This window comes from Agelaius tricolor, unplaced genomic scaffold (genome assembly GCF_023055355.1).
Source record: "Agelaius tricolor isolate 1412-34295 unplaced genomic scaffold, bAgeTri1.0.p SCAF_20, whole genome shotgun sequence".
Taxonomy (NCBI): domain Eukaryota; kingdom Metazoa; phylum Chordata; class Aves; order Passeriformes; family Icteridae; genus Agelaius; species Agelaius tricolor.
Genome location: NW_027269280.1, coordinates 3,413,149 through 3,431,042, shown reverse-complemented (window position 1 = coordinate 3,431,042; position 17,894 = coordinate 3,413,149). Strand labels below are relative to the sequence as shown.

Sequence of the window (17,894 nt, the reverse complement as noted above, 5' to 3'; positions counted from 1 at the left end):
GGCTGGTTCTGTCCTTTCAGAAGTGCAGAGTTTCCAGGTGAATTCCCGAGTACATCTCCTGGGTTGCTAAGCTCTTCCCCTCCATCCCATTTCCCAGAGAGTTAACAGGAGTGAAAAGGACTCAACATCCACTAAAGGTGCTCAGATCCCCAAAGGACTTGTCCCTGGAGAGGAGGTAACAGCTGAAGGGTGAGATGAGATGAGATGAAGATATTTCCAGAAATGAAAACAAGGCCAGGAAGGTTCCTCTGGAAACACAGGACCAATTTTCCTTGTTAAATAATTCAGCTAAGTCCAAGAGAACAACTCGCCCTGCAGAATTAGGAAGGATTTGAAAGAGAAAGAAAGCATTCGGTGCAAGAGCCGGAGGGGGCCGTTCCCCGAGAAGGTGCAGCACAAAAATAGATGTAAATCTGCAAAGGCTGTCACGTTGAAGTAAATCTGAAGTAACTCCATTGTTTTCCATGGGGTTACTTTGGGTTTACACCAGCGTGACTAAGATTAGCATATCAGCTTGGGCGTGCTCCATACGATAAGCGTTCGCTCGGGCAAGTGGAGCGTTGAGGCTGCTCTTGCCAGGGCTTGGAACCTGTTTCAGGTAGACTCTGCATCCTCTTATCTCCTTCCTCCCTTCCTCAGACCTGAGGTGTGCTGAGCCTGCAAGTCCTTTGCTTTATCACCCGCACGAATCCGAACTCTGCTCCGGGCCGGCACGGCAATGAGCTGCAATGAATATTGTATAACTGCTGGCAGGAGGAATCCGACAGGATAGTGGGAACAATCCAGCCAGGGAAGGGAGGGGAGGAGGAAAGAGCTCCACACAGCCAGCCCTGCAAATTAAAGTAGGAGTAAATAAAGCAAGTAAATAATATTCAACCTGAGGTACAGACTGAACAGTGGGAAAGGCTCGCACAGCCCGGCTCCTGGACAAACACGATCCAGTTTATGAGCACAACCTCGTTTAAGTGCTTGTAGCCAAGCTGTAGCCACATATAGAATAAAATAATAGAAGTGTGAAATAAACAGCAAGATGCTTTTGAACGATGAGGTTAATTCCTTCATCTGCAAGGACTTGAAAGTGCTGTATGTTTGTTTCTTGAAGGATTTGCAGGTGCAGAGCCACGTGTCTGAAAGTGCTCTGGAGCTGAGGAGCTGCTCGGGACACTTTGCCTCAACCTGTGAGGCAGAGATGGCTCAGTCTGAGGTGAAGGACATGAGGGCTGTGGTTCCCCAGCCCTAAAGTGTCCCCAAAATCCCACCTGAAGCCACCATCTCCCCCACATGTGGCTCTGAGGGGCCATGACCAAAGTGAGGGGACAACCTCAGGGACAAGGTGGCCCCTTCCTGCTGCCTGCAGACCCCACTCTGCAGGAACCCTACAAGGTACAGACCTTTCCCCACAGAAATGGTGATTAGACATTGGAGCGGGCTGCACAGGGACGTGCTGGAGTCCCTGTCCCTCAAGGAACGACTGAATGTGGCACTCGGTGCCATGGTCTAGGTGACATAGTGATGTTTGGCTACAGGCTGGACTGAACGATCTCGGAGCTCTTTTCCAACCTAATGGATTCTGTGACCGCCGCCACCGGTTCCGCCGCTCTGCGACTGTCGCGACACCGGGAGGCGGTACCGCCGCACTACTTCCCGTCCCGGGAGCGGTAGGATCCCGCAAGCGGAGCCGCATCACCGCTCCCGCTCTTCCCGCCCGGCCTATAAAGGGTTTCCGACGGGCCGCGTCGCGCTCGTAGTATCCGTGCGCCAGGCGAGCCCGCTGAGGGGACGGCGGCCATTTTGTTCAGTGGTGGCTCTGTGCTGAGGGGGCGGGGGGGGCAGAGAGAGCGAGGGAAGGCGCAGAGCAGGAAAGGGCAAAAACGAGACAGAACGAGGAGCGGAGTCGGGCCGGCCAAGCCGCGAGCGGAGCGGCGGGGAGGGCTCCGCCCGGCCGCTGAGAGGCGATGGCGGATATAGACAAGCTCAACATCGACAGCATCATCCAACGGCTGCTGGAGGGTGAGGATCGGGGACGGCGCGGTTGTGGGGGGGCGGCGGGGCCGATGCGCCGCGTCCCGCCCGCCCGGCGGGGGCTGAGGGGGCACTAAAATGGAGGGGCGAGAGGCGCTTTGTCTGCCTGGGGTCGCCGCCGCCGCCTCCCCGCCTGGCTCGGCCCCGCAGCCCCAACTTTCCCCTCAGCCCGTGTGGGTTTCTGCCTTTTGATCCCCCGGTGCAATGCTGGGAGCTGCCGGCTGCCCCCTTCTCCTCCCCTGCAGTTCTGAGGGGATGCTTAATCTAGTCCTGTGCTCGAATGAGGGGATGCTTAGTTTAGTAGTATTTTGCAGGAAGGGCTTTTAAAAAGCCTGGGCTGTTCTCTTGCCTTTCACACATACACATGGGGTCCGTGCATGGCTGGGTAGTCGCGGGGCTCTGGAAATAAGATTCAGCGTGTTTAAAGAATGTTGAGGCAGCTTTTCAGCAAGTCGGGAGGAGACTGCCGTGGGTTTCAGTGTATGCTGGCTTTAGCTTTGATTAGCTGCTTGCATTAAAGCTGCCACAGGATTTTGGCTCTTAATTCGTAACATATGGTGGGTTTTTAGGTGTGAATAGAGGGTTGGGGTTTGGTGTTTCAGACAGTCTCAAAAAGGGCTTATTGTCTGCTATTGTTGGTGCTTTGGGATGAAAAGAGTTGCCTGGGACTTTGTAAATCAAAGGAAAACCTGGAAGTTGCAGGGGGTGTCTCCAGCATCATCCCTTCGCTTGCAGAGATCAGCACTGGACTGGGATCGACTGATTTTAGGGCAAAAGACAGAAGTTGCCAGTGACAAATTCTCTTCCAGGCATCAAGGAAAAGCATAATTATGCAGAGAAGGAAGCAGTCCTGATCCAGCCTCATTTCACGTGTGTCAGGGCAGGCATCTCATCTGGACTTACTCTTGAAAAGCGTGGTCAGGGATTTAACTTTTTTCCATTTGGCACAAAGTCAGTTGAGATGTTGCCGAGAAAAATGATGAAGAAATGTCTTTTCTTACACACTTTCTTTCTTACAGGATTTTGCTTGTTTAGTGCTTGGATAGCAAAAGGTCAGGCAGAGGAACAGAAAATTCTACTCTAGAAAATTGGAGTTAAAAAATCCTGTAGATGAATCATGGGATTATTGAATAAGTAAAAGTAAATGGGGTTTTTCCTCTGATCCAGTTTGGGTTTTGCCTGTTACCAATTTAAACCGCCCTGGTTTCAATTATTTAAAGACTTCCCTTCATAAAGTTAGACCAGGATTTTCCTGAAAATCCAGTAATACGACTTGTAAATGTCAGGTCTCGTATGTCATATGTTTGGTGACATATTAATACATGCTCAGTTGAGTTGCACTCATTAGTTACAGTTCTTACTGATTTCCCTTAGTGTAACTAACACAATATTTTCAAAGTGTAAAGTTTAATTTTTAGAGGCATGGATTAGACCTTTCCTAGAAAGAAATGCAAGTGATTTCTCTGTTTAAAGTTTCAAACAGCAGTAAGATGTACAGTGTCAATGTGTTCTGCTCTTGCTCAGTTTCTATCAGCATGAGATGGTTGGAGCAGAATGGAGTTCATAAATCAGCCTTCAGAAGGTTTACTGCCATCTTTTAAGAGGTGCTTCATGCAATTACAGACCTTACCTGAGGTTGCATCAGCTGCCAGAACTGAAATTAATTTTTTTTCCTTTATTAATACTGCAGCTGGGATTTTGGATTCCTTGAGGCAATGATTGTCTTTCAATATTTAAAACAATTACTGGTGTTAGTAACCTATGCTAGTGCTTTATTTGTTGATTATTAAATGTCTGTTCTAAATATCTTTGCCAGACAGAGAGTAATGACTGACCTTTGTGAGAGTCATTTTTATACTTTTTTTTTTCCCTAAAACATTGCTGCATTTCAGCACACACTGCATTTTAGATTTAGACCAAACAAATGATTGTTTTCAGTGCAGTTCTGGTAGAACAAGTGCATAATGTTGGTTACACAAAGTGTGGTGTGCCCTGTGTCAATACCCCTTCAGACAAGGCTGCACACAGATTAAAATCATACTCAGGCATGAAAACACTGCAAAATCTGCTTTAATAATCAGCTCACAAACTGAATTGCCCAAATCCTTGTGCAAGCTGTAATTTTACAGCAATTTGGTATTTCATTATAGCTCTCTTTAAACTTTAAATACTTACACATTTTTATAGCAGTTAAATTTAAGTGATTTTGCTACTAAAATTTAAAGAGTATGAGCAGGGGGCTTAGCCCTTTCTAAAGGTACCAAAGCCAGTGCTAAGGAGATTCTTGATGAAATACTGGAAATCAGTGAGCAGGTACAGTCAGGTATTTGTTTTATCATGCATTGCCCTGGTGGAAGAAGCAGTGAATTGAGTCTAATGGTTGAGATAAAGTGAAGGGTGAATAATAAATTATTCTTGCTTTTGTCCTTAATATACAGGGTATTAATAATGTATTTGTGAGAGATTTCAGCTGCTTTCTATCCTGACTCCTCTGCTCAACTGACATTATTCCTACTTTTCCCCCAAATAGTGATGTTCTGCCACCCACGTTAGGCTATTTAGGTGAAATTATTAGCTTGTTCTTTAAAAGGCCTGGAAATACATACTTCAGCTTCTCATTTTAAGGTAAATATTTGAAGAGTCTTCCTTGCTCCAATTGTTTATAGTACAGAACCATTTGGCATTGAAATGTCACAAAAAACCATTTTGCAGTAGCATTGTTCTCAACCTTGGAAAGCCATTCAGGGAAAACATTGAAAATACTGACTTTTTTTTGCTGTAATTGAATTTGTATTTTCTCCCTTTTTTACTGATGGGGGTTGTGTCCTGCTAGGAGCAATTTCCTGAGTACAGCTTGTGTGACTTTGTGACTTCTGGTAACTGTAATATCCACAAGAACTTGCAAAGTGCAGTGAGTAACAGTATCCTGCACTGAGTACTGAAATGTTTTTAAGTATCCTTGATATTGGATGAAGGCTCAGATTTGGATGGAATTTATTCAAACATAAGAGCAAATTTTGCCCCTTCTTGCAGGGGGTACTGAAGGCAGCAACTGCAGCTGTGTGTGCCCAGTCAAAAATACCAGCAGACAAGAAGGTGCTAAAAACTCCTTGTAAGATAAAAAATCAATGGCACCTGTATGGCCTGGGCAAGGGCTCCAGGAAATGGCAGAATTCCTGCTTGCCTCAGTAAAGAATGAGTGCCAAATGCTGAGACTGCTGAGTGTGAGCGGGGCTTCCTCTCTGTGTCATGGCACATGGGCTTCCTCCATTCCCAGCCCCTCATCCATTCCCTTGTCTCGTGTGCTGGCAGCTCTTGCAGATGAGTGGGGTCTGGTTGGAGCTCACAGTCACCTGGTTAGAAAGCAGGATTGGAGTGTCTGAGTCTTGCCATGGTAACAGGAAATAACGGGTGAAACAACAATTGCAGCACACCTCAGTGACCCCAGCTGAAATAGGTTCCTGCAGATCCCTCCTGTGCTGCTTCCTCGGCAGGCACTTGAAGGGAGAATTGAGTCATGAATGGAGGCTACTGTGGATAGAGCCACGCGAGGCTACAGTGGTGGTAGCCATTCTGAAAACTGAAATCCTGGCTAGTGCACTAAAATCTGCAAAAAGACTCCTGAATCCTTCAACATTTCTGTTTATACACCCACAGATTTCTATTCCCAGTCAAGCCTGTTGTAGAGATGTCAAGGAGATATTCTCTCTTAATGTACTTTAAATGGGGAAAGATTATCATCTACTTATTAAAAATAGTTGAGCTAAAGAGCACAGATAAGATTTTGCTCACCACAGAGAAGATTTTTTCTCACAAATACAGTCCTATAATTTTTTTTTTCACTTTTCTGCTAAGTACAGCATTAATTGGGTCTGCAGGGTTGCTTGACCTTTAGCTTCATATACTGGGGTAAGAGTGATTCTCAGAGATGTTAATCTGAAATGTCACATTTACTCATGGGTGAGTTGGGATGCTCTGATGAAGTTTCTCATGGACAAGCAACACTTTTTGACCTCAGACCATATCATTTTCCCTGGTTTGTGTAGCTTGATGTTAATTGTTTCCTGCTGTGGTGCAGCAGTTTCTAAGAGTAGGAAATAGAAACTCTTCATTCCAAAGAGCAGCATTAGATTCTTCTCAATGCCATGGATTGAGATAAGTCTGTGGAGTTCTGTGCCTGTTGCCCAGTCAGAAGTGGAGGAATTTGTCCCCTCTGTTTGTGAGCACCTGTTGCTCCTCACCTGTCTGCAGTGTGGAAATATGTTACAAGATGAAAAACCTGTAGTCATGCAGAATCTTCATTTGATAACACTGCTGTGAACTTTTGGCATACTAGAAAGCAGATGAGAACTTTTCAGAGCCTTGTGCACTGAGGAGATGCTTTTCCATTTCAGTTTTGAGTTTGAAGAGATCTGATCAAAGCTGGTAGTGCCTGCAGTGAAGTAAAACCTTTTTTACATCAACCACTTTCAAGTTATTTATTCCCTTTGTGCCTGTGGTGCAAAACTGACTGTGAAACTGTCATTGGGAGCTGCTAAAAAGTAGATTAAAACCAACCTGCAGTATTTTTGGAAATGTCACTATGATTGCAGACATCTTAACGTAAAATATGGTGAAACTGAGAGACTTGTTTAATAAGGCAGGAAAATGAACTGACCTGTAGATAGACTATTTTTCTTAAAGCATTTTCTGTAGGAGAACTCGATTCTCACACTTCAGTTGACAGTATCTCAGCTGCTTCTTGTAATGTAATACTGAATGGAAATGAGATGTTTGGATCACTGCAATTTCTGGCATTTTTGAACTTCCTGCTATTTTTGACTCCTTCTCTAAGTATCTGTCCCTTTCATGTTAACCTTGAGTGACGTAAAGGACTGTGTGGCACCAAAGCAAAGATTGGAAAATGCTGGGGGTGGGTTGGGCTGTGGGAGTCTGTTGTACTCTGCATGCATATGGTCTCAGACTGTTGTACATTCTGGATCCCCCAGCTCCTGACCCATTTATCCCTCCCAGGGAAATGTAGAATAAATTCTCAATGTCAGGCAGTGTTCTGACTCCTGGCAGCTGCAGCTACACTTGGTGCCTGCTGTTTGCTTGCTCCAGAATGACTGAGTGCCTCAAGTTCTTGCTTTTCTTCCTATTCCTTCCTTTCCCCCTCTGCTGGGCACCTGTCACACTGGTCTGTTTATAATACACTCATTTTAGAGTCGGTATCTTCTTGTTTCCATCAGTTTCTCCCTGTCTTGGAAGTCCAGGATGATTTCAGCAGTGGACCTTGTGTTCAGAGCAGAACCTCTGCAAAGATCATCTGGGCTGCAGGGAAGGATTTTCTTCTGTGATCATTTCCATCCAGTGGAGAGCTTATTTCTTCACAGCTTCTCATATTTGTACAGTAAGGAAGATTTGAGCTGTTAGAAAACTGCCCAGACTGGACACTGAAATTCAGGCTCTAGAGGAATCATCTCTAAGAACAGGAGCATCCCTGCCTAAAGAGGGTGGGGATATTTTGCTGTCTGGAAATGCTGCAGCAGTGTGTTCAGGCACAAATAAAATACCACTTGCAATGGGCTGAATTTTTTCCCCAAATGATTAATCTTTAGCTTGTCCCACTGTCAGTTCCAGGATGTCATTTCTTAGAGATTGTTTTTTATGCATTGAAAGGGCAAATGTGCCTGTACAGTACTATTGAGCTGCTCTTTTGACTTCATGACCAAGCTGTCAATTAGCATTATACTGTCTGATCTCCACAAGCTGCCTTGTTTTGGTCCAAAGCAGAGAAACAAACTGTAAACACAACATATTTTTCATAGTGTTCTATTTTTGTCTTTCTTAGAAGGACTAAGTAACTTGAAGACCCAGAGAAACCTTTTAAAAAGTCATTAAGACTGAATATCCTGCATTTCTGTGCCAGCTCTTTCATTGTGTCTGAGAAGATCCTTGCACTAAAAATATGGATTCCTCAAACCAAGATGCACTTGTGCATTTTTGGTTCTCCTGAAGCCAAAGCCACTTTTGTTTTTTCTAGCTTTTCAGGACATACAGGTTAATGTCATTAAAAAATTTAACACACTTGTCTCTGTGCAGGATGGACAGAGCAGTGAAAATGTCACTGGCAGGCAGAGCTGAACCAAATTTTCTTGTTCTTTCATCCATGGCATCTGTCCTAGGGAGTTTGGGAAGTGCAGCAAAGCTTCATTTCATTTTGTCCAGGTTTTCTACAGGCAGGTGACTAAAACTGTGTGAGGATTATACCAGTTCAATTAAAATGTATTGGAAAAACCTAGAAAACCTGTGTCTGAAACAGTGTTCAGATCTTCATTTAATCTTGAGCAAAAACGAGTGCACATGCTTTATTCATGAGCTTTAGTGACTCAGTGCATTGCATAGTCTTTATAATATTTTGTACTTTTTAATTTATGGATGTGAAGTACAGAGTTTGGTTTTAGCAATTTCTAAGAAGACCAAATCATGGCAAATTAAATTTTTGGCTTCACAGAAAACTGAATTATTCTGTATATATAATGTATAACTGTATTCTGAATTATCTCAAAAAAAAAAGGAAAAGTGAATTGTAAAATCTGTGATTAAGTGACCATCAATTTTATATTTACAATTCAGCCAGTTTATCATTTAATTCTAAAAATTTCTGTTGTTTATTGCTTCTGGATATTTGGCATTTTGAGTGACTTGCTTGTTGCTCAGAAGTCTTAGGAAAATTACTGTATGGATGAAAAAATTACTGCATGGATGAAAAGCCTCATTGGTGATAAACTGCTGTGACAAAGATTTAACTTCCATTTACATGCTTCATTACTTCTGAGATTTTAATGAAAGCCATGAAGTGCAGAGGTAATTCCAGTGTTGGCATGTACTGTCAGTGCTGAGTGATAGCACGTGGGCAGAGAGGATCAGAGCAGGTACAGCCCGAAGGAGAGCGCTGGTGAGGCCTGGCTTTTGACCTGCACTGATGTCACTGTGAGCACAGCTGCAATCTGAGCTGCAGTTTTGTTTTGGAGCTTGTTTGGGGAAAGCTGCTGGGGTTTGGGGCACTGCCAGTGGTTCTGCAGAGCCACCCTGGCAGGGTCTGGCACTCAGGGCAGGATTGCAGTGGCAGCAGCACCGCCAGTGCAGGCAGAGCTCACATCCAGAGTCACGGATTTCATTGTTTATTATGGTTAGACAAGGTGCACACTCGCTGAGCAGCGTTTGCTGTGCTTGATCAGAGGCTTGTGGAAAAGTCAGGAGCTTCTGTGCTAGTGAGAAATTGGAACACAACTGGTTTTTTGTTCTTGCTGTTCCTAAAAGTTGCCTTGAGCACCCCCAGCCTTTCCCACTGCAGTTCTCACTTGGCTCCGTGCAGCGCAGGGATGGATGGCAGAGATTTGAGTCATCTGGAGCTTTCGGATTTCTCACTCGGAGGTGAAACAGTAGCAAAGGAATTAGACTGAAGTGGCAGCTAGCTACCAAGTTATTCAGGGCTGCAGGAAGATAGTATTGCATAGGTTCTTGTGTTTGAAAGGATTCAGGCTTGTTGCTTGCTTTTTTTTGCAGTTAAAGACCAGACTTTTTTGGATAAGGCCATTGATTTTTCAGTCTCAGTGCCGTAGATTTGCTCACAGTTATCACCTAACCTGGCAGCCTTAGCAGTGGGGGGATTTTGTTTCTGGAGGTGTTGGCAGAGCATTTCCAGCTGTCTGAGACTCGGGTTTGGCTTTGCTGGGGCTGAACCAATGGGTTACATTGTAGATGACTGCTGCTCTTACTCCTGTTTTTTCTTCAGCCTTATCACTATTATGTTATCACTGGTTTTGACAACAAATAAAAATATAGGCTTCACCAGTAATGGCATACTCATAATTTTTTTTAATCCAACCTTAACCCTGATAAATGCTGTTTTGTGCAATTTGGGCTGTAGTTACAGTGCTGCTGCTGTAGAAATGTCCTTTGTATTTCTGGGCAACAGAAGCAGGAGTGTGGAACTTGTTCAGGTCAGGCTGATGTCCTTGTCCAGAGCAGGAAGGAAAACTTTAATGGATGTTAAAGGAACCAACTGTCAGGAATTGTTGCAGTGGGGAGATTGAAGCAGTGATGGAAGGGTGTGAAGGATGGGAGTTGGGAGAGGGGGAAATGCTTTGGGGCTGGGAGATTGGTCTCTACTGGTTTGTCCTTTACCCTGCTCAAAGGCAGTGATGATGGCAGCTGCTTTGTCATCATGATCCCAAACTATTTCCTTACTCATACTCCTTCCCTTCCAGCCATGTGTGTGTATTTTTCTTCCCTGTTTTCCAGCTGCAGTGTAGAACAGGGCAGTGCAAGATTTACTGGTGCTGTGCTCTTGTTTAGGTTGGGTGAGGTGATTTGCTGATTTAGGGAAACTTGCACATTTGTTGGTGACTGAGTGGCAGACACCCTTTGCTCGAGTTCAGACAGCTTCCAGAGAACAAGAACTGCTTCACTAGAAAATAACATGTAAATAGCCACATTGTCCAAGATGGGGTTTATAACTAAATGGAACTAAACTGATGCTATTTAAAATGTGACATTTTTAACGGGGGAAGTGTTGAGCCATGAATTCTGTTAAATGAAAGTAACCTACGACTGGAACAGAACACACTCCCCTTTCCATTTCACCCCAGCACACTAAACCTGCCTGGTACCTTCTCATTCAGTGCTGCTCTGGCATTTAGTCAGGCTCTTAAAATAACACCAGGGATGTTGCTGGTTTTGATAACTGACCTCTGACTCCTCCTGACAGTGCGAGGATCAAAACCAGGCAAAAACGTCCAACTTCAAGAGAATGAAATTAGAGGATTGTGCTTGAAATCCAGAGAAATCTTCCTGAGTCAGCCTATTCTACTAGAACTTGAAGCTCCACTGAAGATCTGTGGTGAGTACTGTGAGTTTTGGTTTGATCTTGGGGGAGGTGTCAGGTAAATGCAGACCGTAGGCAGAGAACAAGTGCCAGATGCTACTTTCACTTACTAACAGTGAAACTAATAAATAATTGTAGCAAAAGGCAAAATAAAACCCTGCTGGATATGTAGGGCAGAGGAGTAGAGAGGGGGTAACGTGTGGGAATTGTATTTGGGACCAAAATAATCCAAACCCAAAAAGCAACTGGTCCAGTTTCACCAGGCTGGGGGAGAGGTTCACGTGAAGTTTTTGAAAGAAGTTATCAAATAAATGATGTTTGGCCCAATTGTGACTGACCAAGGGGAAACAATGAGGAACCCCAGTATTTAATGTGTTGCCATGCAAAGCTGAGCAGAGGTTTGACAGTATTTTAAAACCCTGTTGAAAACTTAGATTTTTGTACTGTTTCTTGGAATTACTTTCTAGTTTGGTCTCACCGTATTGCATACAGCAGTGCTCATTTTGCACACATGTACATGTCTACTTATGCTAAAAGAATGAAGAATGTCAACATAAAAGCCTCAATAAATCCAATTTTGAAAGATTCTAGCAAATAGTTTTTTATCCAACTCTAAAACAGAGGACTTACTTCTATTTGAAGCAGCTCATTCCATATTTATAATATTGGTAGTCTAAAATCATGATTTAGTGTTCTGCTTGTCAGAAACAAGCCCATGATTTAAGGCAAAGGCAGAAATACCAATTTCATTTTTGATGCAGTTTCCCTGCTAGAATTTGAATTACTGGGTGTTTCCAGAAAACACAGTTGGTTTCTTGGAATCTTGATTTTGTTTTATACACACAAATATTTTTGTGTAGCTACCATTGCATAGATGTCGAAATGTGATAATTTTATCTACGTTAACTGCCATTTTAAGGATGTTATGGAGGGTATCTAACTGCAAGCTTTTTTTCTTTCTGAAGCATTTTTGATTTGTTCTTTCTCTCAATCAAAGAAGGTAGTGAAGAGTCACTCAAGTGTCATGTCTGCATCTCCTTGCAGGTGACATCCATGGACAATACTATGACTTGCTCCGACTCTTTGAATACGGGGGTTTTCCACCAGAGAGCAACTACCTGTTCCTTGGTGATTATGTTGACAGAGGAAAACAATCTTTAGAAACAATTTGTCTTCTACTGGCCTACAAAATTAAATACCCAGAGAATTTTTTCCTCCTCCGAGGGAACCACGAATGTGCCAGCATCAATAGAATTTATGGGTTTTATGATGAATGTAAGTACCAAGCATGTGTGCCTCCACTGGGGACAGCAGGGTGGCAGTGTCAGATGGCTCCTTCCTAACTTGAAACGCCCTCTGTGCTCTTTAGAGGGGTCCTTGGCCTGTTTTAGAGAGGGGAGTCTGTCCTTCCCCTGGCCCTCTTGGAGTCTGAGCCTCACACTACAAAGCAGCAACCAAGTGGGTAATTTTATTTGTTGGCTGCTGTGTTAACGAACAGTTCTCACTGGTAAAACTCATAGGGGCATCTAATGAGAGATGGGAGAATTGCATTTGATGTGCATTACAGAGATTAACCTCTGTTTCACTCATCTGATGATAGGTACAGATTGTGTGATGTACGTAGGCCTTACCCAAACACAACAAGTAATTTTGCTGTGAAGTAGGAGCCAGTGTTCCTGTTTCAAAGGATGTGATTTAATCCAGATAATGTAGAGCTGATATTAAATTAATTGTGCACTGAAGCGTGCTGGAACTTGTGTGGTGGGACACACTTGGCTTGCAGATGATGACAAGATGTGCGCTCCATGTCTTGTTCTCCTCCTGTGAGGAAACAAAGATGTGTGGTATTTCAGAGTTGTCTCCTCAGAGATTAATCACAGGCTTAGTCATATATCACAAATATGTTCAGGGTTCATATCTGGGAGAGTCCCTTTGAAATTCATAAAACTGTGGCAGTTTTGTTTTTCAGTCCTGTTTCGTTTTTCAGTCCTGTTTATTTGCCGAAAGTGAGTTTATGTGGTAAAGCAGAATTTTAAAGAAAATCTGCTTTTCAAGAATTGCTCTCTTCCCTTGAAAGAAATGGCAAATGGCAAAATTTTCTGCAATAGATCAAATTCTCCAAGGGATAATTTGCCAAAGCAGAGTTGAGGCTGGAGAGCCTGATTGCCAACTGTTGAACAGGCTTATGGTGTCCTTGAAGCTGTGCCACACTGAGAGACCTTTGCCATTTAAACAATTAAATAAGTCAGAAAATATCAATTATGTATAGGCTCAAATGCTGACTTTTTGCAAGTCTCAGTAAAGTTCAGGCATCTAAGTTAGATTGGTTGTGTTTGCATTAGAAAAGCACATTGACTGGGATTTTCTCCCCAATCTCTTCTAGGTAAGAGAAGATACAATATTAAGCTGTGGAAAACCTTCACAGACTGTTTTAACTGTTTACCAATTGCAGCTATTGTGGATGAGAAAATATTCTGCTGTCACGGGGGTGAGTAGCAGTTCTTTGGTGATGTTTGAGGAACTGGAAAGCTCAGCCATGGCAGTTTCATGTTTACATTGCTGAAGCTTCAAAATTTTGATATTTTTCTCTGCCTTGGCTCGTGTATGAGGAAGGGTTGGGCTCGGTGAGTGGCGGTTTGTGAATCATGGAGCCGGTTCAGACACGATCTGCTCTTCCTTTTCCACCAAAGGCACCTTTAATAGCCTCTCCTTTGGAGCAGAGAGTCCTTGGAGGGGTATTTGAGACATAGATGACCAGGAGTGTGATGTCTGTCCCAAAAACATCTGTTTTCACAGAACCAGAGTGGTTTGGGTTGGAGGGCACCTGGGGGGATCAGTCGATAGAATTCCCCCACCATGGGCAGGGACTCCTGTCACTAGATCAGGTTGCTCCAAGCCCTGTATGGGCTTTAAATTGGGTTTAATTTGTAGAAGTTGATTTATGCCACATGATGCAGCTTTTTCTGGTCATAAAATACAGATTGCACCTTAAATGTTTTATCACTTGCGAGTCATTACAGCTGCCCAGGGACTCACATCAGTGAAAAATGGTATGAGATTGGTTTGATATTTTATTTCATTTCACTGATCATCACAGCGAGCATTCCCTGTGATTCCTGGTGTTCATGCCTCTTTTATTTAACAGCTCTTCTATCAGACACTTGCAAAATATTAGTGAGATTATTGTAATCCTGTAAAATGTGGAAATGGCCTTGCTTTATCTTGCTTCCAGTAAATCTCCTACAAAGTGACTTCTGTACCAAAATGCTGGATTAAAAAACGTCAGTGAATGTCGCCACTGAGCTACGTAAAATGGCAGTGGTGAATCACTTTGAATCCAAGTTATTTTTGTCCTGGATGAATGTCAGTGCTGCAGAGCAAAGCTGGACTAAGCTGGGGCCTGCCTGTGTCTTCCCTGTGAACAGGTTTGTCACCAGACCTGCAGTCAATGGAGCAGATCAGACGAATCATGCGCCCCACGGATGTACCGGACCAAGGCCTCCTGTGTGACCTCCTGTGGTCCGACCCTGACAAGGATGTCTTGGGCTGGGGTGAAAATGACAGAGGAGTGTCCTTCACTTTTGGTGCTGAAGTGGTTGCTAAGTTTCTCCATAAGCATGATTTGGATCTCATATGTAGAGCTCATCAGGTATTTTCATTTTGTACATTAAACCATAGAATAATTTAGGTTTGGGGGACCTGAGGTGGTCACCTGGCCCATGCCAAGCCTGTGTCAGCCAAGGTGCTGAGGGTCTTGCCCAGCCAAGTTGTAAATACATGTGAGGTTCTCTGAATGTGTCCCAGTGTTTAACAGCCCTTATAATTAACATTTTCATAGAAACTGATTCTCTTGAACAAGGGTTTTCTCAATGTTAATGGACTCTGTTGCTGAGCTGGTTCTTGTGATGCTCCTGTTTTAATGTAAAACTTTGAAACTCATGCTCATTAAACATAGCCAGGTTTTCAGCTGCTGCCTCTGGAAAAGTTGCTTTGCACCTTGTCAGGAGGAAGCTGCCCAGAGTAACACCTCTGCTTTTGTCTCTAAAGGTGGTTGAAGATGGATATGAGTTTTTTGCAAAAAGACAGTTGGTAACTCTGTTTTCTGCCCCAAATTACTGTGGAGAATTTGATAACGCGGGTGCCATGATGAGCGTGGATGAAACACTAATGTGCTCTTTCCAGGTATGGTATCTAAAGATCTTCCCTTCTCTTTAGTGAGGCCACACATTAAATTTGGGCTATTTTGAATCAATGTTTTACTATTAAATAACAGTAAGGCTTGTTTCAAATAGATCTTTGCATCTGTCACATGTAGGCAGGGCAGTGTTTGCACTCACATCTTCAAAAAGGTGATAATCCTGTACTGCTGTGAGTAGGGGAACTGTTTTATCCTGGAATTAAATCACCCAGGCAAAGCAGCTGTCTCTCAGCTGCTGCCACTGCTGTGGGCTCTGGAGCAGCTGATCCCAAGGCCTGGCCTAGCTCAGAGCAGCAAACACCTTGATTTCCTGGCACATTGAGACTGGTCCAGAACCATGTAGTGCCTTTACCAGTGAATTACGGTTGGACTGGAAGACAGCTAAAACTTTTTGCTAAATGACCCCTCTGTCTTTTCAGATCTTGAAACCTGCAGAGAAGAAGAAGCCCAATTCCAGCAGACCTGTAACACCTCCCAGGGGTATGATCACAAAACAAGCCAAGAAATAGTCACCTTTGGCACTGCCTTGTTGGGACTTGTATCATAGTCTATAACCTCCATTTTTAAACTTATCATGTGTGCTGTTCAGCTTGCTCAAAATAGATAATGTGTTTGTGGTTTTCCTTTCCATTTGATGAATGGCATTTGCTGGTTGTAACAGCGAATGAAAGACTTTGCTCCCTCCCAGGAAAAGAGTTTGAGAGTCCCCCTGTGTCGTTGTTCCAGCTGCACACTCCACAGCATCTCCCCACCAGGGCCAGGTAACCGCGGGGCTGGCGGGACCCGGACCATGAATAGTGTAAACCTTGTTCTTTAGCATCTGAAGAGGGCACTCGTGTGCTGTGAGAGTAGAGATTGTTCCTGTCAGCGATTACATACTGTTTATACAAACCACTGTGAACTTTTTTTTATGTTCAATTTTGTTTTAAAGGGATTGCTTTTCTTTTAATGTCTTGTCATGTACACGTTAGTTCTATTGCTGTCGACATTAGGAATAACCTTCAGCCTTGCCAGCACCACTGGTAGGATGTATATTTAATTCAGACACACGTCCCTCTCCGTACACTTCCAATGACAAAGCCATTATTTTAAGTGTTTGTGTCTCCTTCCTGAAGCCAAAGTTCGCTTAGAAACCCGTTTGTACACAACCCCCCTGCCGAGTTGGCCGGGCTTCCCATCCACGCCTTCCTCTCGGAGAGAAAAGGAAGTGCTGGCTGGAAATAGCAAACAGAAAGGCTTGTCCATGCTCAAAGTGAACACGTTTTTGTACAGTTTCCGTGTGTTCAGTCGAGCAGATCCCAGTGCTGAGACAGCAGTCCCGGGGCAGTGACACAAACGGCTCTGGGAGTGATGGAAATGGCTCTGGATCTGCTGAAAGGGGTTTGTGCATTTCAGCATAAAGACTTTGTTCTACAAAGAAACCTAGAAACTCGCTTGATAAGCCAACCAGAGGTGTTGATCTTGATCACCGGTTTATATAAATCTCTCACAGAATCTTGTTTTTTAAAAACTGTTGATCTTTTTTGAACAGATGACAGTGTACAATATCATGTAGTGAAAATCACTTATTAAATGAAGAAATTGTTAAATCTTCTCAGTGTCAGTTTATCACAACATATACACTACTGCTCTCCAAGGGCCTGACGTAGAGAAATAAATTGTTCTGGAAACCCACGGATTCTTGGTTTGGATTTGTCTGAGCTGCAAAAGGTGATTTTGAACAGCAGTGTTGGGTTTAATTCTGAATCTGGAGCCTCAGGCAGAGGCCCCTCCCAGCCGAGGGTGGGGCCGCTGGTCCTGAGCTGGTGTTTGCCACAGCCCTGCTCGGGGCTGGGCAGCAGCCGACGGGCGTGGGAGGACAAGCTCAGCTTGGCTCCTGTTCATTGTTCTGTGCACTGAGGGCTTGGCCTTGAGTGCAAGTGCTGCTCTGAGAGGGCTGGAGCTGAGACCAGACCCATTCTCTCTGGTGTTTAATTAGAAAACTAAATTTCTGGTGGAATGGGGGGAGCCCGAGTCCATTTTATCAGTGCTGGCTGCTGGGGCAGGAGGCTCTGTGGGGATGGGTGAGGTGGGTCCCAGCTCTGGGCCTCCACAGGACCAGCCTGGGCTCCTTCACTGCCATGTGGAAAATGTTGTGGGGGTGTTCAGCACTCAGAGGAGGTGGCCAGTTCCTACCCTGTCCCTGCCCTGGGACAGCTGCAGTGCTGCTGCATCTGCTGAGGAGCCAGTTTGTCACTGGAATGCCCAGCTCTGTCCTGGTGTCCCACTGAATTCCCCTCCACCTCTGCAGTGAGTGGGACTTGTTTGCCACAAATGCTTTTTCTGGGCAGTCTGCAGCCACTGACTTTATTTTTTCAATGTAGAATCAAAGAGCCATTTCCCTACTCTGAAGACATTTTTCCCTTCCCTCTACAGCTGATTAATCAAAAACCTCTAACTACCTCTGCTGAGCTTGCTAGATCAGATGTCACAGATTACCTGGTAAGGCTTTCTCACAAATTTACTTTCACCCTTTGAATCACATTTGTGGTTTCCTTTATAGCTCTATAATTCTTCTCCCTCCTTGTCCAACACCCTGCATATCTGTTATTGCTGTTGTGGGTGACAGCACACATGGGACAGGTTGGGATGTGTCTGCTCTGGCAGGGACACTGTCACCTCTCCTCGCCATCCGTGCCACACCTTTGTCCTCTGTGGCTTGTTTTCTTCTCTCCCCAAACACGGTTTCGGTGACACAGGTGCCTATTCTGGGCTGTGTTCTCTGCCTGGCTGCATTCCCTGAGGTTGGGTCATTCCTCAGGA

General features: G+C 44.3%; 1 protein-coding gene across 1 annotated transcript; it reads left to right on the top strand.

Moving 5' to 3' along the window:
- The first annotated feature begins 1,744 nt into the window (after positions 1 to 1,744).
- On the top strand, positions 1,745 to 16,766 carry PPP1CC (protein phosphatase 1 catalytic subunit gamma). The gene is made up of 7 exons (XM_071445110.1): positions 1,745 to 2,010; positions 10,778 to 10,909; positions 11,939 to 12,169; positions 13,278 to 13,382; positions 14,320 to 14,543; positions 14,942 to 15,076; positions 15,512 to 16,766. Exons 1-7 carry the CDS (start codon positions 1,956 to 1,958, stop codon positions 15,599 to 15,601), a joined length of 972 nt encoding a protein of 323 aa, XP_071301211.1. The 5' UTR covers positions 1,745 to 1,955; the 3' UTR covers positions 15,602 to 16,766.
- Positions 16,767 to 17,894: the final 1,128 nt, after the last annotated feature.